At 34.0% G+C, this 24,794-nt stretch overlaps 1 protein-coding gene across 1 annotated transcript in view; it reads right to left on the reverse strand.

The window, feature by feature from the left end:
- Window positions 1-3,000: 3,000 nt before the first annotated feature.
- The window catches only part of LOC133187519 (ankyrin repeat domain-containing protein 26-like), a 52,444-nt gene continuing 30,650 nt past the window's right edge, over window positions 3,001-24,794 (reverse strand). The window contains exons 26-53 of the mRNA XM_061322922.1: window positions 24,462-24,646; window positions 24,040-24,172; window positions 23,515-23,694; window positions 23,178-23,262; window positions 22,775-22,915; window positions 22,238-22,270; window positions 21,591-21,686; window positions 21,131-21,370; window positions 20,643-20,722; window positions 16,615-16,756; window positions 15,870-15,989; window positions 15,696-15,742; window positions 15,354-15,492; window positions 14,897-15,085; window positions 14,274-14,489; window positions 12,809-12,928; window positions 12,550-12,621; window positions 11,801-11,830; window positions 11,122-11,220; window positions 10,700-10,750; window positions 10,515-10,588; window positions 10,331-10,400; window positions 8,381-8,479; window positions 7,890-8,060; window positions 6,845-7,048; window positions 6,418-6,590; window positions 5,807-5,979; window positions 3,001-4,412 (exon numbers count right to left, since the gene is read on the reverse strand). Of these exons, the coding sequence (XP_061178906.1) occupies window positions 4,297-4,412; window positions 5,807-5,979; window positions 6,418-6,590; window positions 6,845-7,048; window positions 7,890-8,060; window positions 8,381-8,479; window positions 10,331-10,400; window positions 10,515-10,588; window positions 10,700-10,750; window positions 11,122-11,220; window positions 11,801-11,830; window positions 12,550-12,621; window positions 12,809-12,928; window positions 14,274-14,489; window positions 14,897-15,085; window positions 15,354-15,492; window positions 15,696-15,742; window positions 15,870-15,989; window positions 16,615-16,756; window positions 20,643-20,722; window positions 21,131-21,370; window positions 21,591-21,686; window positions 22,238-22,270; window positions 22,775-22,915; window positions 23,178-23,262; window positions 23,515-23,694; window positions 24,040-24,172; window positions 24,462-24,646 (3,478 nt within the window). The 3' untranslated portion in view covers window positions 3,001-4,296. The remainder of the gene's footprint in view (window positions 4,413-5,806; window positions 5,980-6,417; window positions 6,591-6,844; window positions 7,049-7,889; window positions 8,061-8,380; window positions 8,480-10,330; window positions 10,401-10,514; window positions 10,589-10,699; window positions 10,751-11,121; window positions 11,221-11,800; window positions 11,831-12,549; window positions 12,622-12,808; window positions 12,929-14,273; window positions 14,490-14,896; window positions 15,086-15,353; window positions 15,493-15,695; window positions 15,743-15,869; window positions 15,990-16,614; window positions 16,757-20,642; window positions 20,723-21,130; window positions 21,371-21,590; window positions 21,687-22,237; window positions 22,271-22,774; window positions 22,916-23,177; window positions 23,263-23,514; window positions 23,695-24,039; window positions 24,173-24,461; window positions 24,647-24,794) is intronic.

Consider the following 24,794-nt stretch of genomic DNA (forward strand, 5'->3'; position numbering starts at 1 on the left):
AATTGAATGAGTCTATTCATTACCTCTCCCTGGAATTTGTTTAATAATTCTTACTGGTGTTCTTTTATTTATTGGGTAGCAATAAGAATTGGCATTTTTACGAGTTGAAAGGGGGCTGTCGTCAAAGCAATGTTACGTTAGTTTAAAACAACAGTGTATAATTTGTGTTTCTCTTAAACAGTCGGTGCTTTGTGTATTCAGTTGTTGTAGAATGAAAGTGGTATTTATTAACAAAAGGCCTAGAAGCCTAGAATGCTCTTTTTTTCCAGAACGTTCAACCAACCAACAAGGTTTCATGATCATTGAACTCATGAATATCTATATGAAAAATAAATATTAAACAAATAAGTTTAAAAATAGCCATAAATAGTAGATCATTCTGACCAATACACGAGTCCAAATTAAGATGCATCAACTGACACTATTTGATGATCCTTAATTATATTCTTATGTGTCTTTATTAAAAAGATTTGAGAAGGAAAAGCCCCCAAATTCCATAAGTAGATCATTGTGACCTACCCATTAGTTGGTTATACCCAGACCTCAAGATGCATCAACCAACATGAGTTGTTGATCCTTGGGCTCAAACCGCATGTCAAATATATTCTAAAGAATAATGAAAATGGATAGGCAAAAAATTCAAAATTAGGTCACCGTGACCTACATTTTATTTTGGATTGTTACACCCCAAGGTGTACCAGGATGAATCAACCAACAAGGTTTGATGGTCTTGGGATCACTAGATAATTTAAAAACAGATATGAAATTCCGTAAGTAGGTCAACTTGATTTTTTACGTTGACAAACCCCAAGACGCATCAACCGATCAAGTTTGATGATCCTAAACCTCAATATGAACGTCAGAGATTTGGCAATGAATAGCTGCAAAAGGAGGTCAGGGCTAACACATCTCTGAATCCCAAAATACATCAACTGCTCTAGGTTTGAAAACCCTGTGTCTGATGTTGTGCAAAATATTTAGGTTAAAATTTTTCGAAATGAATACCAATAAACTCCAAAAGTAGGTCACTGTGATCTAGTTTAAAATCAATACATTGTATGGCTCCAAAAAACTATAATAGCATATCATCTGTCAAAGTTCGAAGATCTTAAACTTCTTAGTATCCCAGTATGTTTAGCTTAAGGACTTAAAAATAAATAGCCATAAAATTCAGAAAATATGCCACTGTGACTTACGTTTAGTTGATACACCCGAGGCCTAAAGATGCATTGCGTCGGTGTCCATGATTTTCATCAAAATTTCAAAAGTAGACTTAAGTATATTTACATGTAGGTTTGTTTTCCTAAATAATAACATTTGTTATCAAAGATTACAAATCTCACCTCAACGAATGTTATTTATAAGTAAAGCAAATCTCACACCAAATTTATTTAAGTTAGTGCGCACCCTGAGGTCAATATCCATGCAGATTTGGTATCGGTAGGACTTATAGTTATTTAGGAATGTATAGGTGTACCTGCTCCAAAAACTTAACTCATCCGGAAGCAAGTCTGGTAGTGTCTATCCCTAAATGCATCATCTATGCAAGTTTTGTCCAGGTAGGGCTTATAGTTCTGCTCTAAAAGCTTCAACTTGGTTACTCATCCAGAAAATATAAGTCAGATCCAGCAGCTGAAGCAAGTCTAACAATGTCCATCCCTAGATTCATCCGTGCAAATTTGGTCTAGATAGGGATAATAGTCACTCATCTGGAAAATGTAGGTCAGATCCAGCACTCAAAGCAGGGTGGCTAATGCAGATCCCTAGATGCATAATCCCTGCAATTTGGGTATGGTAAGGCTTATGGTTACTTGGGAATAGACCTGCTCAAAAAAACTTGTTCCATTTGTAAAATGTCAGCCCCTGCATCCAAAACAAACCTGGTAGTGTACCCAAGACGCATCACTGATGCAAGTTTGGTCAAGGTAGGGCTTTAAGTTACCTATGTATGGACCGATTCCAAAAACTATCTCTTGGTCACTCATCCAGAAAATGTAGGTCAGCTCCAGCATTCAAAGCATGTCTGGTAGTGTTCATCCCTAGATGCATCATCCATGCAAATTTGGTCCAAGTATGGCTTTAAGTTACTTGGGAATGGACTTGCTCCTAAAACAGGGATGCTAATGCTGAAGCAGAACTCTCAACATCATAGAATGAAAAAAAAATCATAAGGAAGGGTCTAGGGGCCACTGGGGATTTTTTGTAAATGGGATTTTTTAATTATGGATTTTTCCACTTTGTTTATTCAAAAATGATTTAGATTGCATGTTTGATGGAAACAAACAATACAAGCAAGAGCTATAAGGACTTTGACTTTTTTTTTTATTATAATAGTGAAAACTGAAAGTGGTAACTATGGAAATGTTGGTATTTCAAACTTGGAATAAATAAAAAAATCGTAAGGTGTATTTTAGATGTTCAATCTGTCAGCCTTATTCCAAAATCATAATATATGGCAGCTCTGCTGATGCCGACATTGGGGGTATAACATAAGCTCAACTCGACTTCGTTGAGGTGAGCTAAAAATGAATTTTGATTTATGTTCAGTTGTACCCCTAGCTTCCTAGTGGATAATCTCTTCTTTGCACCATCACATCACCAATAATAAAACTTCCATTTTCCACACAGAAAACCATAACCTTCACACAACTATGTAAGCCACATCCTCTAGTGCTGGCTTGGACACAAGTTTATTTATATCACACTTGTTTAAGATGACCTACATTGGCAGATTTAAGGGGTTGGGATTTGGGCACAATCTCCCACAAAGAAACTCTTGAAACATACAAAACTTTCTAAAGTACCCCCCCCCCCCCTCAAAAACCCTTTGATCTTGGATCTGCCCCTGAACTCGGCAAACAGAGTAGGTGAGTTATTTGTTGTTGCTTTATCTACATTTCCTCAAGCCATCATGAAATATGATGAAAAGATTCAAAGAATCTTACCAGTATTATTCGTAAGCATATGAATACAACACTTTGAAAATAAATAAAACACCAATCAAGTTAAAATAATTTATATATATTAAAATATCATCAATTTTATAATATAATGTATAGAATATGATGATGGTACATCAATAATAAAAATGACAAAAATAAAACAAAAAATAAACATAAAATGGATGGATGATTTCCTTAGCTTGTAAGGCATGGATAATTGAACACCAGGTTTTATCCATTAAAACTATTTTTAGTGGACGGAAGTGAAATACATACTAGTGCAATAAAACCCGTTAATTAAAAACTAAATTCAAACCATGTACAACCTTGACTTAGTAATTGGCCTTTTGATACCACAACCCATTTTTACCATCATGACAAGAAAGTCAAAAAATTGTCAATCACTAAAATTCTTCAATTTTCCATAAGTGCACCATTTATTAATTTCAACTAGTGCATATTAAAATAAAATTGACTAGAATGGATTATAAACCAGCTTTACCCCAAACGGATTCTCTGTTTCTTACAGAAAAGTTATGGCAACCCACTAAGTGAAAATATACCTATACTCCCCAAAATCTAACAATTCCCTAGAAAAATTATTCTATTGTAAACATTTCAAGCTATTAATAATAAGTTTGTTGACAATGCATGTTTCTATTATCACACTGAGTATTAAAATCACCAGATTTAAATTTCTAGGTAACAAATCCCTACTGAATAAATCTTGATAAAACCGTTATCTACACAATATTTTAAGTAGGTTCTAGTTCATATATACACAAAGTAAACATATATACTAGTATATGTTATGCATATCAAATTATACTCTGTTTGTGAGGGGTTCAAAACTAAATATCACAGAACTGTGCACTTGTAAATGTAACCTGTGTAAAAATAATATTGCATAAATTGAGTAAATATAGAAAAAAACCTATTTTTTAGGTCACTGAAACCTAGGTATGTTTTAAATGGGATGCCAGGCACAGCTCAATTAAAATTGGATTCAAAATCTATGATTTTAAATAATATTTTTATATCCTTCCTATTTCATCAGATGTCAATAAAATAATAAAGTGCATTGGTGAAAATCATAAAAAAGTACCCCGTGATTTTGATTTGAGTTCATGCATATAAAATAATTATTGCATAATAATGGAAAGAGATGTATTCATAAACTTAAGCCATTAACATATTCCTCCGAAAAACGAAACTGATTTTTACTGAGCAGAAAAATCAGGAATATGCAGACACAGATCTTTATGAAAACTTCTCCCAGCCTCAGGAAAACCAGGACAATGTGGAGTTGTGGATGAGATAAGTTATGGATGAAATGACTGAATAATGTTGATGGCTAGACAAGATATTTTCTCTGTAGCACTTCTAAGTAGTCTGCATTAGATTTGGCAAAGGAAGAGTTCATTGTGTCACTGTGTAGGCGGATCACAGGTTTTCCATTGTCATGGGGTGCTGGAAAAAAAAAGCACAGTTTCAATTAATCTGTATGCTTAAATGTAAATTTCATTAAATACGATATGTTCATAAGTTATGAATACTACACACAGCAAATGATATACAGGTTTTTGTTTACTTGTTTCACATCATTAGTAGGTGATTGTTACTTTGTAGTGGTACAGTACATGTATGTACAATGGTCAGTAATTGTTTCCAATTTGAATTCATTTTAATAAATTTATATATAATCATTCATAAGTATTAATTATTGTCATATATTTACATTTGCAAATGTTTTCTTTTATATAACACTATTAAAAGCAACGCGTATCTATATCCGTATAAACACGGGTTCCTCGCGTCATAAACGTTCGACGTAATTTCTCAGTGACGTCATAAAGGGTCGATGCACAATCAGTGGATCAAACACGTGCCGTTAGGTTTGAAAAATAAAACGTTTCATGCGTTTAAGATTATAATCAGGCAAATATAAAATATGAACAAGTCACAAATGTAAATATAAGTAATAAGGTATCATTTTAAAACATCTATCAGGCTATAAATACGGGTTGGTACGGGATCAAATTTACCATAAAGCCCTTCAGGCTTTATGGAATTTGATCTCGTGACCAACCCGTATTTATATCCCGATAGATGTTTAAAAATGATACCTTATTTCTTAAATAACATGTACATCTTATATATTTTATAAATTAAAACTTGGAAACAATTACATTTAATGCCACTAAATTTTTTTTTAATGTTATGGAAACCTGAAAGCAAGACTGTGTTGTGAGGAAATTAAGTATGGAGGGCAGTGAAGGGTTTCATACAACCACTCATGAATAACTTATGGTTCCTTACCATATTTATAACAACTTGACGTCAAAACGTATACCTACAGATTACAGATTTTGTTATTTAAAGCAACAGATAAGCCAATCAATCAATCTTCAATTTTTTTTCTTTTTTTCTGTGCATCATATTTTCTATTGGTTCTTCCAAAAATTTAAGCAATAACATGCATTCAAATGAACTTTCCACAAATTTAAAATAATTCTCAATGGTATGAAAAAGGTAATTTCAAAAGGGGTAATGTATTTCCCCCCCAAATATTCATTTTAAATCCATGCTGCATTCATCAGAAAGAAAAAAATCAAAGATAAAAAAAAAGCAACCGAAGATAGTACTCAACTGATTTTCTCCTTGACGTACAAAATAAAGTTACATCTGTATATAATTGTGTCAAATTAAAAACATTAAATTCCTTTTACTGAATGAACAGACGACTAAAGTGAAATTGTTAATTTTTTCAGTAATCAGTATAGGAGTAAATCACTGAAATTAATAGCTTTCTGTGTAAATAGGTTACATTATGATAGGAGACAATGACAGATGCTGGCACATACCTGCTTCCAGGTGTTTATTGATGCTGCGATCTAACTCAGCCTTGAGTTTGCTGGTAAACAGGTCGTCCGTCGTCCCTGATATTCGACTCGTGTCCAGCAGCTGACCATTAAGTGTTCCTGAGAAAGTGAGGTTTCCTAGAGTATTCAGAGCTCTGTTTCTCTGTTTTTCTAAACTGTAACACAGAAAACAGAGAAATATTAGATGTCTACAAAACGTTTGGCTCAGAAAATGGGAGATAAATTTCTAAGATGACTGTGATGGAAGGTATATGATAGAAAGAAAGGCAAACATTTATCAAAATATATGTATATGTATTTAATCTTCTTTGATGCAAAAATAGAAAGAAAAAATAAATAAGAATTGGGTACATGTACTATTATGTACTACATGTAACACGTGACAACAATCATGCAAAATAATATGATTAATATACAATTTACAAGATTAAACAAAATAATACCTATTTATTATGAGATACAATACTGTTACACTGTTAAAACAATCAAAAAATGTTTAACTTGGAAAAAAAATCATTATAAAGAAACAGAAGAAGGTAATGGTGCCAGCTCCCGCATGCCTGTAACAGAGTGGGGCTCGCACTTACACTAACTTTGACTTGTACGTGAAGGCTTTATCAGATGTCTGCATGAGTTGGTTGCTAAGACGCATCCTCCATTGCATCTCGCTCTCGTAAAGTTCCCGGTAACGTTTTACCTCCATCTCGCGACTCTCCCTCTCAGCAACTGCCTGCTCGTACTTCATCCTCAGTGAAGCATTCTCTTCCTACAATGAATGGTACAGAATCATAGGACTAACATGCAAAGAAGTGATACTGACTATGAATTCTGAAGCCAACTGCTTTCTTAAACTTATGTAGAAGTCACAATAATAAAACCTTTTGCTGTAAATATCTTCCTTTTGCAGAGAAAGTTGGACTTAACAGATAATTTTTCCTCCCACTGAAAATTATTAATAATAATAATGTATCTATCCTATAACATTTCAAATATAGTCTAAGATATGTTGATTTTTAATACCTGAATCTTTTTCTGGTCATCTCTAATCTTGAACTCAGTTTCATCTCGAGACATGTCCAGTTTCTCCCTGGCTCGAGCTTGATCCTCCAGGTAATGGTTGACATCCTCTAGTTTACGGTTCAGTTCCATCCTGTATCGAGCCTCCATTTCACGCTGGATACGCTCCAAATCCTCCTTCTCTACATATCCCGTCTCCACCTTATTCTGAAAGGGAAAAAAATAATGATAACTGAACAGTTTAAAACATCCAAAAATCAGACTTTGTTCATGGAGAAATATGGAATGTTACCAATAATTCTGATACAAGACTCCTTAAAAATAAAAAGAAAATCCCATATAAAACAATTTTTTACTGCATTACATGAAATCTGTTAAAACTCTAAGAGTAAAAGTGAAAAAAAAATCATAAGTTGACAAAGTAACAGAAGTTAGTACAGGTTATGATTTTTTCCCCCCATCAGTCTAAAAATTTCTGGTCAAGCAGCTAAATATAAGCAATGTTGTTCATGCATTCATAAAGGGGTAAAATTATAGAGTGTTTCCAAATATTTTTCTTGAACTTATTGGAAATAACTTGTTAAATTTTTAAGAATATCTAATTGATACTGATAAATAACAGAATTTTAAGTGTTAGTATGGGTAAGAGAACATTGTTCAGAATACACATGCTGACTTGAAGTTACATTAACCTAATTCCAAAGTGCTCCAAATATCAAGGCACCTCTTTACAACTGTGAAACATTCAGTGCAAACCTTCAAAGCATTTTTCTGAATATTCAAACCATTTTTCTGAATAATAATCAAAGCTGTTCCAAGTGCATGCATTCAAGAAAATTACAATACAAAAACCAAATTCTTGTGCATTCTTCACTGAAATTTCAATGGTATCAAATAACTGTGTAAAAATACTGAAAAATGAACCAATATCAAGCAATATGCTACAGAACAACTATAACAAGCATGCTTTTTCCCTGGGTACAAATCGTGGTGAAACATTCCAAGTTCCCATCATGCATCAGTCACAATGGCATATGACCCATAATACCTTATAGGCCTTATACTCGCTCTCCAGTTTATCTTTAGAGAGCTCCAGCTTTTTAATCACTTTTTTGAGCTGCTGTAGCTCAGCAAGCTCGTTTTGCAGCTTAAGGTTCTTGGATTGTAGTCGTTGTTTCTCATCTATCTCTCTCTCCAAATGAAGCTGTAAATCCTGCAGCTACAGGGGGTCAACAAAGGTCAAGAGACATCAACAAAAGATCAAGAGACAAAGTGACAAGAGATGAATGATATAGATTCAAATAGTTGATGAGTATGAACAGAAAAAGAGGAATTACATGTATGTGTGAATTTATGTAAACCTCACATTGAAATAAGCTCTTGTGACACTGAAGAATAACTCTACATTATACAAGAACAAAAAGTAAAAATCTAGACTTTTCCTTACATAATACCAGTGTCTGATTACTGTGCAAGATAAATAATTATTAATCAAACCACTCCTTCTCTGTGCATTATGAATGGCTTAAACCAGTTTACCTGCTGCCTGACAGATGAAAGGGTACTCTCCATGGTCAAACGTTCACGATCAAAATCGGCACTCAGAGAGTTAATTCTAGAGTCACGGGAATCAAGGCCCTGAAGGAAGTAGGAAAGGGGAGGTAATGATGGAGAAAAACAGGAAGAGGAAATCAATGTCGATGTGCATGATGGGTGTAAATTGAATAATTTCAAACTTTGGAATTTAATTAAAAAATAGGGCTCATCAAAATTTCAATGTGTTCTGCATTCTGTAAATCATATTTGTGAGAATTTGTGAGAACTTTGTTTTCTCGCATGATCACCAGTGTAAGATTGACTTGTCCGGTGTGAGACAGCAGTGTGAGATTTTTCTGTCTTACACTGTGTATTACTACGCCGCGAACGATAATGTAAACATTCCGTCTTTATATAAAGATATTGTAACAATGTTAAAAAATATTACATATACTTAAAATGTTGTCATTTAACTTATTAAGATTAACTTATTTTCATTCAAAATATTGTCGTATTTTCACTTTTTAAATGGCACTATTTTTAGATCGCGGAAGGATTCTTCTTGAATGAATGTGTACGCTATTGGAGAGATAAGTTTTTTTATCCCCAGTTTTTATCTATCTAATTAACTTATATGGACTGAAATTCATTTTTTCAGTTTACACTGAGTGGAAACCATTTTCATGTTCGCTCTCTCCGATGGTGCATTTAGATTTTTAATTAGATGGAAAATTAAAAGAATATATTTTTAGCCCTATCATGGCGACGTCATTGACAGGCCGTTATTTTGGATAAAATAATTCGAGAAAAATAATCATTCATTACATACTCGTGTGGGAATAGTGAAATTCCACCTCGGGGCCAAGATTCACGGTCTAGGACTCGGCAAAGCCTCGTCCTAGACCGTGAATCTTGTCCCCTTGGTGGAATTTCACTATCCCACACTCGTAGTAATGAATGATTCTATTATTCACAAACGGAAGTTTTGCGAGACTGTGTACATGTAGATGCAAAAATAAAGTTCTTTTGAAAATAATTTTTAAAAAAAGAGAACTATGCTGATTTCTTTTTGTACTGAGAAAACATGAAAATTATGTTTCACAAGTAAATACAATGCCACTTTTCATGACCCTGACATCACACAAAATAAAGGTGATTTACAGTATGTAACTCAGAAAAAAGATAATCTAGATGATATACATGTAAATCTTTGTGTAAGTTTGAATAATTTGGAGCCATTATATCTATGACAATGATTTCCTCTCCATCATGACAGAATGACAGATTGTCAGGAGCTAAACAAATGTGTAAAGGAAGACAAAACGGGAATCAGAAACAGAAGTCTATAAGGATATGGTGACCTAATAATCAACTAATGACAACTATACAATATGTCTAGCTATTTGACTATGTCGTATCTAGCTAAGTTTGTTTTTGTATAGAATTTTCAAATATACTATGTTGCAACTAGCTAAAAAGTTTTTTTTTCTTTACAGAAATTATACATACACTGTCAAGAGTGATATTTGCATCATGCTCCTGAAATCCATGTTTTAAAAATCAATTTTGAAAAATTAAAAACATACTTTCTATTATTTTTGTTTACTAGTAACTTAAAAGAACAATACTGAAGGAATTCAATCGATGTGTAAAATACATGTATATGATTTCTGCTTTATAAACTTCTTATCCACCAACATGTAATGTTTCGGTTCAAGCAAGATTAAAATACAAACATGTACTCTGTGTAAAATTAAAAACTGATAAAACATGATTTTAAAATATCGTAATCTACTCTTAATACATCACTTAACCTGAAAGAGGTACCAGTATAGATGAAAACGGTTACCATTTTCTTGTCCTTTTTTAAGTACAGAGAACTCTTAAGCTAGACCAGTATAAATAGCGTAGTAGGGCTCAAAAGCTGTCAAACAAGAAAACCTCATTACATACCTTTAATCTCTTCTTGGCCACCTTCAGGTAAGTTTTTAAACTGGCCACTTCCTTCTGTAGCTGAGTATTCCTGTCAAGACAGACACAAATGACAGATCAGTCTACAAGTTCAAATTACAACTTGAAGTATTTCCACTTCCATAGAATCCATACAGAGTTATCTTTCCTACAAGAGTTGTCTTACTTGTCTATCTCTGCCTCCAGTTTCATCTCCGCTGTCCTCTTGGCTTCTATCGTCTTTCTGTGTTTTCTTCTCTCCTGAAAAATTTTTAAAATTCTGATGGATGGAAAAAAAAATCTTTCTAATTTGCTTCAGAAAAGAAAGCAATTCTTTTTCAGTGTATATCTTATTATTTGATGAACTCTGACCTCTTCCAACTGAACAAATGCATCCTGTTTCTGCTTTTCATACTGGGAGATCTGAAATATAAAAAAGAAATTAGTAAAATTGTGCAAATAAAAAGCATTCTGTACATCAAAAGTTTACAGTCTACCTAAAAAAAATCCACTTTTATCCATACACATAAGAAAAGGATATTTATTTCACTTAAATTAGAAAAAATAAAACAAAAATATTCCCAGCATTACAAACAGACTTGAAGAAATAAGATACATCTCACTTCTTTTAATATAGATCAATTAATAAAGATATATGTCAATTGCTTATACTTATGATTGACTTTGAAGACATTGCTTTAGGTATTACTATATCTACACTTGTGTTACATAAGCAGCATGAGTACCAGTAAGTATAGCAGAAGTGAGATAAGCTGTGAGATTCTGAGACATACCTTGAGACCGAGTTTAGATCGAGATATCACCTCTTTTTCCCAGAGATCTTTGTGTTCCTCTGCCTCTTGTGCTATTAATGACTTAGTTGTGTTCTCTTCCTACAGATCCCAAAACCAAAGAACTCTACAGTTAAAGTCTACACCAGTGGATGGAGAGATATATAACAGCAAGAGGGAAAAGGGGGGGGGGGGTCTAGAATAAGCTTTTTAGAAGTTTTTTTTATCACTGAAGATTCTGAATTATCAAGCTTAGAAATTTCAAAATATGAAGGCCTAAAGTGTATAAATTTCATGATAAATTGGGATAAAAATGTTACAATTTAAAGGGATCAACAGAATGATGCCTTTTTTCTGTAGCTTCTTTCACCTTTTTTGTTTTTTCTGGTGTTGGATTTTTTAATTTGATTTTACTTCTTGGGCTTTGTTATCATTTTGCACCAAAAAGAAAAAAAAATTAGTACAGAGGCTAAATTTGAGGGGAGTTGAAGGTGAACTGAAAACATATAGCAGTACCATCACCAAATGAAATCAAAGCAGATCCAAAAATACCACTAAGACAGATAAAGAGCAGCAAGCGTGGGTTATAAAGCTCAAAATAAATAAAGCTAGAGATAAGCTATACTACAAGAAAACCAAGCTATGTTTATACACCAACTGGTGAGATGAGCTTGTGACTTACATCTGAGCCAAGGTCAGTGAATGTTGCATGCTAAATCAAACAACATAAGCTTTCATAAAAAATATATAATATATTTAACAATTAAATGACAACTGTGATTATGAATAGAAAATATGTTCCTTACAATTTCAGCAGTGCCATTACAAAATATTTACTTTTTTGATAATCATGCGTCATAACCGACACTGTGTCATAATATATGGCTGACAGTTATCAAATAACTTTGAACTATGCAAAAAATTTCATGTGCCATGGTGGTAATACAAAATTTGCATTTTAGCATGCATATCCATTAAAAAGACAGTATGTGCAAAATGTTTGTATTTTGACAACAAATTTGGGTTAAACATGTACTTCTTTTTAACTAGCAAATACTCATTGGATTCTAAAATCCATTGAATAAACTTAGTACCATACACAGTTGTTTCCCTTATATATTTCTTTATCCAATTTTTTTTAATTTCATATATTTCACAAAAACGAGGCTTCACAATGATCATATTAAAAATAGATTTAAATTTTTTGAAAAAGAGTGGTAAAAGAATGCAAGAATGTACTAAATACATTGTCAAGTAAAATAGTTCAGTGGTCATTTTTTTCCTTGCACTGTAATAAATTGCAAGAAGTTTGCATATATAGAAATTTCCATCTGTGATTTATAACACAGCACAATGTAAACAATGAATACTCTATCGTTTGTTACTATATGTACTGAAATGACAAGCAGTAAACAAGAATGTATAACTCACCCCAAGTTTATCTTCCAGATGAGAATTTGTTGTCTTTAGATTTGAACACAATGCCTCCAAACTGTTACGGACCTTTAAAGAAAACATTAACATGCACTGTTATATACTGCTAGGTGAACAGTTTATTTACCCTTTTATCCAACAAAAGATTCAACGATGACTTAGCTTTATACTACTCTGCTCAATAATTCTAACCCCCCCCCCCCCCACCCCACCCATCCCGCCCTGAGTAGTCTTTTTTTCCTAATACATTATTTACCTTTTGTGAGTCGTTGAGATCCTTCTGTAACATTTCTACCCTCTGTCTCTCGTGTTTGACTTCAGCCTCCAGCTTAGCGTTCTCTAGCTTCAGATTCTGGTAACTTTCCTCCAGCTCCGACTACAGGTAAACAAAAAGACGATCTTGATCACAAGTTCATTTGGTTTACAGAGACAGACCATACTGTGATGCACACTTATGCCTGGGTAAAAATCCTTTCAATCCTTTCCAATCAATATTATACAATTATGGACTCTTTCGGTTGTGAATATGGTTTGTTATTCACCAGAAAAATATCAATATTGACCGAGGCGAAGCCGAGGTCAATATTGATATTTTTCTGGTGAATAACAAACCATATTCACCAACAAAAGAGTCCATAATCATTTTATTATATAGTCAGGCTTTAAATAAATAAGACATCGAGGTCTGCATGACGATACCATTTTCAATAACGAACCTCTGTCGTCGAAATAAAAAAAAATGTCCAGATTACAGCTTAACACTTCTGTGTTTTCCTTTTGCTGTGTGCAAGTCATCGAAATGTTTGGAAAATAATCCTGCGATAGACTTGCCCAACATTTTTCCTGCTCAGATACACAGCTGGCTCCAGTTGTTGCATCCTAATTGTTTTTAACGTTGTTTGAGGTATTGTGACGTCACAATGCCGCTGCACGTGCACTCACCCTCCGGTGAATATGGCCTCAAATCAAGTGAATATGTAGTATTATGAACTGTTTGCTTTTGTATAGATTATATAGGGACTATTTATAGACTATATAATAACACATTTTAAAGCACATTATTAAAATATGTGCTTGCATGATCCAATAAAAATATCAAATGAATTAAAGAATATGTTAACCCTGAACAAAGAAAATCCTTGTGGATGGCACCATCTTAAGGTCAAGATCTAGTAAATGCTTTTGGTGCTAGATCCATTATGACGTCATAATTGATTTAATCTTATTTTTTCCCGTATTTTACAGCTATAACAGAATTAAGTAGAAATTTGCACATTTTCATGGAATTCAATTTGAAATCATTTCAAAAGGAACCCCGATACCTATATTCAATTTAATATCATTTTAAAGAAGAGGTCGAGAAGATATAAAAAACTGTTTACTGAGAGACTGTAGGCAATATTGATACATTTTGTTTGTCTGAGATGGAGAAAACTCCCCTTTTTATACCTGATTTTCTTAATTTTTCATTGAAAAGGGCAGTTTAAAACGTTATTTCGTTGATATTATCTAAAAATTATGCCCCGATACACATCAATTTATTTAGCTATAATTGTAATAAATAATTAAAGGAATTTGTTTCTCAAATTTGAGAAATCTGTAGGCACTCTTCATTTACTAGATCTTGACCTTAACTGAGGTCCAGATCTGTGACTTTCATTGACAATCCTCAAACCTCAAGCGAGATTCATACAACCAATGGCAGTAAATGTCTCCCTCACCTTAGACTTATTGACAGCCTCCATGTTGGCAGAGCTATTGAGGAGTTTCTGACTGTTGGTCTCCTCCCTCTCCTGGATCCTCCTCAGTTGATCCTCCACAGTGTTGTATTTACTCTGGGCCTCGATACTCTTCTCCCGTTCGTGATTGGCCTTTTCTCTGTACTTCTCTATCTCCATATGTAACCTCATCTTCTCCTCCTCCATGCCTCTCTTAGTCTAAAAAACAAAGGATTGCTGTCAAATGCTGATAATTTCATTAAGTATTTCAATATTCACAATAGAACTCTAAGTCTATGAGATGAGAAGCTCAGTCTGTATTAGAGTCCTCATGAGGTACAGTTACAAAATCGAGTTTTATTCAACACTTTATTTTTGAGGATAAAGTTCTTGTGATATATTGCATTAAGTAATGCCTTACGAATCATATGGAGAATATGCAAAAATTATATCTAACGAATAAATAAAATACTATTCTCTTGCTAAAATAAAGTTATACAAACTATATACTGTATGTGGTATTACCCAGAACTTCACATGACTGAGACACATCTATATTGTTTTTTACATTCAGATAAATTATTTGTACATGAGATTGTTTTTTTTATTATTATATTATTTATTACCTGATCCAGATTTTGATAGTTGGCCTCCACCACTGAGAGTTTACGGATCTGGTCCGCTACCTCGTTGTTAAGTCGACCATTTTCCTGTTCCAGTTGATTCCGGCGAGCCTCAATGTTACGATTCTCTTCCTTCAGTCGAGAACACTGGTCTGATAAAATCAAATTTCTCTCCTCCCAGTGCATCTTTGTCTGAAATACAAGATTATGAGTGGGGTATTTAATTAAATACAGAATTTATTGAAGAGTTATTCCCCTTCACAAGCAATGAACATAACAAAATAAGCAAAACACAATGTGCTTTACCAAAATAGCTGGGAAAGTTTCAGAATTTATTTTTGTGATAATTATCTTGATATACTGAGTCACATAAACAGAGGTACTTGAAATATTTATCATTTATTTCAAATTTATTTTATTTTTATTTTCCCAAAACTTATGACTTTTATGATGGCCTCACCTTTTCAGCATCAGCCTGCATGCTGGCAATGATCTTAGTGTATTCCAGACTCTTGTCCCCACCCTGCTCTGCGATACTCCTCTGAAGGTTTTCAACCTGTTGCTTAAGGGACAGATTTTCATGCTGCATGGTGGTGTGTCTAAAGTAAGCAATAAATGACATATTTAAAATACCTTAAACCTGGCACATCTCTAAGAAACAATTTTCAGTTCATAAAACATATCTGATTGAGTCATCTTGTTAAACAGAAATCTCTTTTTTAATTGGATCATTTTGATTATGAATTTGAAAGGAATGTAATTTATGTTTTCTTGGGTTTTTTTTCTTTAAAAGATCGCCTACTTTTCTTGCAGCTGCTCCAGTTTAGCCTGTAACTTGTTATGTAGCTCCTAAAAAAGATAAACAAGCTTACATGTAACTGCTCAAAATTTTCAATATGCTTTCTTAATGTCATCCAAATATATACAAGTATTAGCCAGGTAACAGTTCACTGTAAATGTAAAAGAGGATAAATACCATCTCTGTGTGACATTTCTCCTCAGATGCAGTGTGAGCACTCTGTATAAAATCCAGGTCCTTCTGAGCTTTGTTTAACATGTTGTTCTTCTCTAAAAGTGTGGCCTCTGTTTTGTGTAACTTTAAAACAATAAAGGTTATAGCAAATGTACTTATAATGAATTCAGGCTTACAGTGAAAAAAATCTTCATTCCCTGTGGTTTTGAAATGTATTTTGAACTTATGAGATGTAACAAATTATGTTTACAAGGAATCAAAATTGTTGGTCCCTGACACTTCCCCATAAGCGTGTTTTATTGTATATTGAAAATTAAACACAGAAATAATATCACTTGTTGAGTCTTCCATATTTGCAAGACAATTAAGCCAAATAATCAACACTAACCTAATTTACACAACACATAAAATGTCACCTAATTCTTAATTTGATTTGCATGGGGGAAAAATTGCCATTTACGCAATTTTACAGCTTATAAAGTTTTATTTTCAATTACTAAATTTTGGTTGTTCTGTTAAGGTTAAAACTTGGGAAAACTATGCCGTTTGCCTGAATGTAGACTTTCCAAATTAAAATAAAAAAGTAAAAAGAAGTAATCTCACTTCTTCAAAAATATATTGCCTTCTCTTATCCAGTATCTATGGAAGCATTTCAGTTGGACCACATAACTGACTGTATTCCACCTCATTCTCACACAACACTGACTTGACCTTACCTAATTCTCACACAACACTGACTTGACCTTACCTCATTCTCCGTGAGGTTGAGTTTATTCTCCAGGTTAGTGATTCGGTGCAGTAGTCCCTGTATGTTGTCCTTCAGACTGGCCACTTCTTTTTCCCTGGTGTCCAGCTGCCTTGACCACTCTTCCTTCTCATGCTGCAATCGCCTGTATAAAATAGTGTGCATTAAGGTATGTCACTCGTCAGCCTTTTAGAAAATTTCAGTCAGAACCTCTTACTTAAAAACTTTTTATTACAATTCAATCTTTATAACATATTTAAATTAAACAATGTAAAATGTTCAACATTCAATTAAAAAACTGCTCAAAAATTCACAAAGAAGCAAGATTTAAAAGGGACTATTTCTTGTGGCGGAAGGATATTTAGCAGAAAATTCTGCAAATCTACACATTTATTAAATTTAATATCTTGGAACTTTAGCCTCATATACTTTTTCTCAGAGAATATTTTCCGTTATGATATGCCTGGAATATTAAATATAGGTCTCAATTTATATTATTATAACAAAATTTACACCGTCACTCAACAAACATTGCCAAGAAATGAAGATATGTTAAGGAAGTTGAGATAAAATTTACACAGTTTTTTGCCTGAAAATTGCATATTTTGACCAATATTTCAAAATCTACATCACTGACCCCAACTTTTTCTTTCATTATTTTAAACTACTCGATACTTTTGACTGATCAGCACTTAAGTCGTAAAAAGTTTGATACAAGAAAATATTCTATTGCCTATTTAGATTTTTAATACCCCAAATATGAGACTTTTTTAGTGCAAAAAGGTCACACGATAGTTTACGCGCATTAACTTGCATGATTTGTTCAATGATAAATATTATTCAAACTATTTTACGTAAAATAAGATTATGTTTATTGCCATGGTTACATCTTATAAAATATGATAACGGTTAAAGTGATTAACCAAAGAGTTACAATTTAAGTGCAAAAAGGTCAACTTAATTGTACCGTAGCTCAGTTAGATGCACAATGACCCCCCATTTTCTCTGCGATTTTGAGTCATACTATATGAGTACTTATCCAAACAAGAGGCCCAAGGGCCTTAACGGTCACCTGAGTATAATACAACAATTTAGAAGTTAAATACACTGATAGTTGAAGCTTTGTTGCCCTAAAGCAAGAGAAGTAGGAAGATCAGGATCAACAAAATAATTAGTCTAGTATTCAGTATCAACTCATAAATTAAGTTCTAATCTGTCCCCCACTTAACACTATGCAGACTATTAACAAACTATTAGTGCTTCTGTACTATTTATAAACCATACTAAGACCTCTAGCATTGACCTCTCTTATGGTCTTTGAAGAACTTTTAATAAGATAAGTTATTTTTGTCTCATTTTTATTTATCTATAACTTACAAGTCTACCTGTTTATTAAAACTAAGAAAGTACTTTTTTAATTATACAATAAACATTCTTGCATAATTATCTTATTCTATTAACCTACCTTATTTACAGTGATTAATTATCAAAGGTGAATGGAAAAGGGGAATAACTTCTCTCAGTAGATTACAAATTAATAGAGCCCTGCCCAGGACCAGAATGCTTAGACCAATGGTCCAGATGTTTAAAAATCTGGTAGAAATACGCTTACTCATATCATTTAAACTTTTACTCAGTTTGCTTCCAATATGTCCAGAAGCAGAGAAGAATTTCACAGGTACAATGCATTTTCACTACAGATTCAACAAAGCCTTACCCTAACACCAGAACCCAATACCAAGGGTCAAGAAATTTACAAATTTGGAAGAGTTACCCTCATCATCATAACTATGGACTTCAAAGAATTAACACTTTTCCACTATATTATCAAAAGCCCCCCCCCCCCCCCCCCTTCGTTATGCCAGAACCCCTGACCCTAGGACCACAAGATTTAAAAATTCTGTTCGAAGCTCCCATTTTCATCATAGCTAAGCAATTTATTTATCAGCTCAACACAAAGGAGCAGACAGGATTAATTAATGATTAATAAAATTAATGCTTTTTCACTATATAATCAATAGAGCCCCCCCCCCCCCCCCTCCTCAAGAACCCCAAAAACTGAGGCCATATATTTAAAAATTTTGGAAGAGGCATCCTTGCCTATCATAATCATGCACTTAGTTTGTTTATATAATCTCCAGTAGCAGAGAAGAAGATTTTCAAAGAATCAATGCATTTTCACTATATAATCAATAGAGCCCCGCCCTAACACCAGAACCCCTGACCCAGGGGCCAAGAAATTCACAATTTTTGAAAAGGCATCCTTATGCATCATAACCATGTACTTAGTTTGTTTAAATAATACCCAGGAGCAGAGAAGAAGATTTTCAAAGAATTAAAGCATTTTCACTATATAATCAATAGAGCCCCGCCCTAACACCAGAACCCCTGTCCCAGGGGCCATGGCTTTCACAATTCTGGAAGAGGCCCACCTCCTCATCATAACTATGTACTTAGTTTATCACCTTAATGCCCAGGAGCAGAGGAGAAGATTTTCAAAGAATTAATGCATTTTTACCATATAGTCGATAGAGCCCCGCCCTAACACCAGAACCCCTGACCCTGGGGCCATGAAATTCACAATTATGGAAGAGGTACTCTTGCTCATCATAACTATGTACTTAGTTACTTTATTTAATATCCAGTAGCAGAGAAGAAGATTTTCAAAGAATTAATGAATTTTCACTATATAATCTATAGAGCCCTGCCCTAACACCAGAACCCCTGACCCTGGGGCCATGAAATTCACAATTTTTGAAAAGGCACTTTTGCTCATCATAACTATGTACTTAGTTACTTTATTTAATACCCAGGAGCAAAGAAGAAGATTTTCAAAGAATTAATGCTTTTTCACTATATAATCTATAGGGCCCCGCCCTAACACCAGAACCCCTGACCCTGGGGCCATGAATTTCACAATTTTGGAAGAGGCACTCTTGCTCATCATAACTATGTACTTAGTTCCTTTATTTAATACCCAGGAGCAGAGAAGAAGATTTTCAAAGAAATAATGCATTTTCACTATATATAATCAATAGAGCCCCGCCCTAACACCAGAACCCCTGACCCTGGGGCCATGAATTTCACAATTTTGGAAGAGGCACTCTTGTTCATCATAACTATGTACTTATTTCCTTTATTTTATACCCAGGAGCAGAGAAGAAGATTTTCAAAGAAATAATGCATTTTCACTATATATAATCAATAGAGCCCCGCCCTAACACCAGAACCCCTGACCCTGGGGCCATGAATTTCACAATTTTGGAAGAGGCACTCTTGCTCATCATAACTATGTACTTAGTAACTTTATTTAATACCCAGGAGCAGAGAAGAAGATTTTCAAAGAAATAATGCACTTTCACTATATGATCTATATAGCCCCACTCTGGGGCCAGAACCCCTGACCCTGGGGCCATGAATTTCACAATTTTGATAGAGTGCTCCATGCTTATTACAATGATGCCAACAGTTTGACTGCTTGATGTCCAGGAGTAAAGAAGAAGATTTTTAAAGATTGCATTATTTTTGGTGGTTTTAGCCCCACCCCTCAGGCCCCAGGGGGGCAGGGACCATGAAATTCACAATTTTTGTTCCCCTTCACCCATAGATGCTATATGCCAAAATTGGTTGAAATTGGTTCAGTGGTTCCAGAGAAGAAGCTAAAAATGTTCAAAAGTTTACGACCGATTGACGACGAACGACGTACGACGACAGACAAAAACAGATAGCAATAGGTCACCTGAGTGACTCAGGTGACCTAAATATACTTCTCAAAAAATCCTTGATATAACAAATTTCACGAGTGACATACCTTAAGAGGTTACTCAAAGACACCCTCTAGAGAATACAAAATGGTTATCTTGTACTTTTTTCCCTTATTGATAATATATAAAGTTTGGTAAAAGATCATCAGTTACTGAAGATAAAAAACTTAATTTATATCTAAACAATCCAGTTTTGGGCAGAAAAGTTCAGAGGAGTGTATTTTCATGCCAGCATTCCTAATTTCATTCATCTGACCCCCCTTTTACCTCTCTGCCTCATTCCTAGCCTGCTCTGCTTTGTCCAGTTCTAGTGAGATGGTGTGGTACCTCGTCTTCAAAGATGCCAACTGTAATAGAGATAAACAACCAGCCTTACAGAGATGTTGCATATGGAGCATCTTATTACAAGTAGATATTAAAAAGAATGAAACGTACATGTATGCAAAAGGACTATAAAATAAGTTTATGATGAATCTTGGAATGTAGGAAACAAATTATGACAAAGTAATACTGTATATCGCCAATTTTTGTAACACCTCATCTTCTTCTTTGATATTTATTAAAGAGAAAAAATTTTTCTCACTCATAAATATCAGAAAATTGGGTTTTATAAAAATTTTGGATATTGTATACAATTGTTAAAAATAAAAGTATATGAAAGAATGAAAATTCTGTGAGTAGACAATCCCACGTAATTACAACAAAAATAAAAGTTTTCCAAAATAAAAAGTGAGTTACAGTATAAGCATACAAACCTCAGCCTCTAGTTTATCTTTGGTGGCCCTCTCCTTCTCCAGTACTGAGTTAATGACGGAGATCTCCGTTCTGAGGTTACTAGTCTGTAGATTGTATTGGATAGTCGCGTGGGACAGAGCCTCCTCATTCAGTTTAATCTCGTTCTTCAGTTCCTCAATTTTACTCTGCAGCTCCTCGGTTTCTGTGGATAACATGGTCACCTCATCTCGATGGCGAAGTCTCTGCTTCTCAATTTCCAGCTAAGGAGTAAGGAATAAATTGATTGTTATGTAATAAGATGAGAACATTTCATGACAAAGTGCTTGGACCGATACCAACTGCTCAGGGTGATACCAGGGCCGAAATCAAAACAGCAGTGTGATATTCTATATATTTTACGGATTTAAGATTCAATAACAGTACAGATGGGGTTAAATAAAATGGCAGTACCAACACTCTTATTCGTTACTTTTGTTTTACCTTAAATGCATTGTTCTCGGCCCGTAACTTCCTCAGTAACTCGTTAGCAGACTTCCTGTCCTCATCCACCGCCTCTAGTTTGTTTTCTGCTTCTGACTGCAATCACATAATATAAATACTACACTATTTATTAAGTTGTACATGCAGATACAATTTGATGTGCATGGAGGAAATCAATATATTCAACAATTAAAAAAAAAAATTTATATGTACAAACAGCAGTAACTTTCTTGACACTAAAATGTTTAAAAAAAATTTTCTTCAGATAATTTTAAAAATTATGATACAAGCATAAATGCTCCTCGATAGTTACATATCTTTTGCTACCATCACCACCACCAGCAAAATAATTTACACTCTACAATATTCAGGATTATGTTGTAAAATTTAAAGTTTAAATCAGGGATGCACAATATCTACAGAAGCAAGTAGATCAAAGTGTGAAATGCAACCTTATCAAAGATGAACAACTTTCTACCATTTTTATCAAAGGAAACAATTAATCTACATTTTAAGTATGAGACAGAAAAACTATGAGGAACACGAAGAAGAGAGGGAAGAATTAAACATCCAACACCAAAACAAGCAGGCATGAAATGTTAATCAAATTCAGCTGAAATGTCAAATGTATGTGTCTAAAATCTTACATCTTCATCATCATCATCAAAGGGCAGAATATCCTGAAATTAAGGTATGGTCATGTGATATACATGTACATGTGAATACACATCAAAACAAACTGTGAATGTTAAAGATTTATTGTGCATCAAATACTCAAAGAGGACCAAAACAGTTACTGTATTCTTTGCAAGTAATCAAGAATAAAGTTCAGGCAGATCAAAAGAATAAACATGTATTTACTGAACTTTAATCTTGACATGTAAAAATGTTAGATGGATGTAATCCTAAAGGTAATAAAAAATATATAAGTACCACCTTACAGTCTATAAAAAACTATTAGATAGACTACTCTGTTTATACTTTATAGGCTGAAATTTTATAATTACTACTACATGTAATAAATGATAAAAGTTTTAATCTTGCTAGAAACATGCTCATAAATAAATCCATAAGAGTGGCACATGATTTCCATATAATGTTAATGATCACACACATCATCACAATCATGAAGAAACAGAAATTATTGAAGACACCTTCAAACAAAAAGACAAGAACCTGCTCACCTTTTCTGCCTCGGATTTGATTTGTTCGGAGTGAAGGGCCTGCTGGATCTTTTGCTGGTCCTCATTAAACTGTTCCTGGAGTTGCCGTGCATTCCTCTCATTTTGAAGTTGTCTCTGAAGATCTGATTTTTCATCCTCCAACTAAACATAAGACCTTTATTGTGAATGTGTATTTTTTTGTTGTTGTAAATTTACAGAAAAACTACATTAGCATTAACGCAGCATATAAACAATTATAGAAGATCTCATAATACATGTACATAGCAATATCCTTCCTCATCCCTTTAACATCTGACCTGCCCAGGTAAATTCATTAATATTTGACCTAGTAAATTCATTAACATTTGACCTGGAAAATTCATTAAACTTTGACCTGGTCAATTCATAAAACTAATTACAGTACCTGTTTGATGTTATTTTTTGTGGTCCGGAGATCCAGTTGGAGATTCCTCATCTGGAGTTCTGTCTTCTGTTTTTCCTCCAGCTCACTATAAAGGGAATAAAAAAGACTCAGTTAAATAGCAGTCAATTAAAATTCCTAAGCTACTTTTATAAGGCCTTTTCATTAGATAGCTTTTAATTATTGTAATAAAGATAAACACATCAGTGTGTGAGGAAATCACTCTTCAAACTCAGTTCTTATTTCTTCTTCATACTTTGCAATTAGCTATCTTGTGTATCTCCATACTATTTTCTTCCTAGAAATATTGTTCAACAGTGCATGTGTGTGTCTTACTTACTTGGTGAACTGTTCCTCTTTGCGAGCAAGCTGTTCCTTGGTTTTGGTGAGTAATGTCTCGGCATTTTTCCTCATCTCAGCCTCCTCACTGAGATTGTACTCCAGATTCCGGATTTTCTGCTCCATATCAAGCTTTGTCTGTTCCAGGGAGGACCTCATCTGGCTCAGATTGTCTATCTTCCTATTCAACACACAATCATTCACTCATACATAACATATTTTGATGCCTGGAGTTATCATTTTCACATTTAATGGTAAAAGTCAGAAAATTTCCATCAGTAATATTTGGTTTCTTAAAAATTTAAGGTACTGAATTTCCTACTGGACACAAATTTTGTGAAAATTAAAACAGTTCACACAATTCTAGTTTCCGAAAATTCTCTTCATTGACAATTCCATCTTTGACTCATTATATTATTTGTTTATTGCACTTTTTTGAAGAACATTTTACTGTAATACCCCTTTAGCTTATTTGAGGTCACCTTGACCTTGACTTACTTGAGGTCACCAAGTGACCTTGACTTACTTGAGAAGTTCATTCCTCTCCTTGTTGAGTGACCTGATCTTGTTGTCCAGGGTCATCCTTGTGTTTTTCTCCTGGTCCAGCCTCTTGTTCTGTTCATGCATATGTTCCTGTAGCTTCAGCACAGTAGCAGGATCTACATTAACAATGAGTGTGTCTGTGTACAGTCCCTAGAGCAATGCTCATTACAAAATATCTAATATTGCTAATGCTGGGTCTTTATTTAAAAAAAAATTCTCTGACTTTATCATTATATCTGAATCTGCATAGATCACCTCTCAATGTAGATAATGACAAAAATAAGAACTTAGTAAAATTAGATGCTGAGCAAACAGAACTTTACTCCAATGCCTAACACATGCTATCTTATAAGTTTCTTTGGGACACAAACTTAAGTTCAGCTAGATGTTACTTCTAAAACAAACCTGATAGATTCATATTAGCTAGGACGTCTTTTCCGTAAGGAGAGTTGGTCTGGTAGATCATGCTGTCTCCATTCTCTGTAGAGGTGTAGGAAAAAGCATCATCATCAGGCAGATCTATCCCCCTGTAGGGTCCGTAGTTACCCCCAGGCAGGCCCCGCAGATAGGTCCCCATATTGTCTGCGGGTCTGGAAAAAAGAAACAATACCTATAAATTTAAAATATTTGTCTGGGTTTTTTTTTTTTTTTTGACTTTTCTCAATATATCTGCCAGTGGCTTTTGTTATGTCGCTGGCAGCTAAAACTCCTTGCCTAGAGAGGAGGAATCAGCAAAAC

Source organism: Saccostrea echinata, unplaced genomic scaffold (genome assembly GCF_033153115.1).
Source record: "Saccostrea echinata isolate AGI-Se365-2 ecotype Australia unplaced genomic scaffold, CSIRO_AGI_Sech_v1 ptg000015l, whole genome shotgun sequence".
Lineage (NCBI taxonomy): Eukaryota > Metazoa > Mollusca > Bivalvia > Ostreida > Ostreidae > Saccostrea > Saccostrea echinata.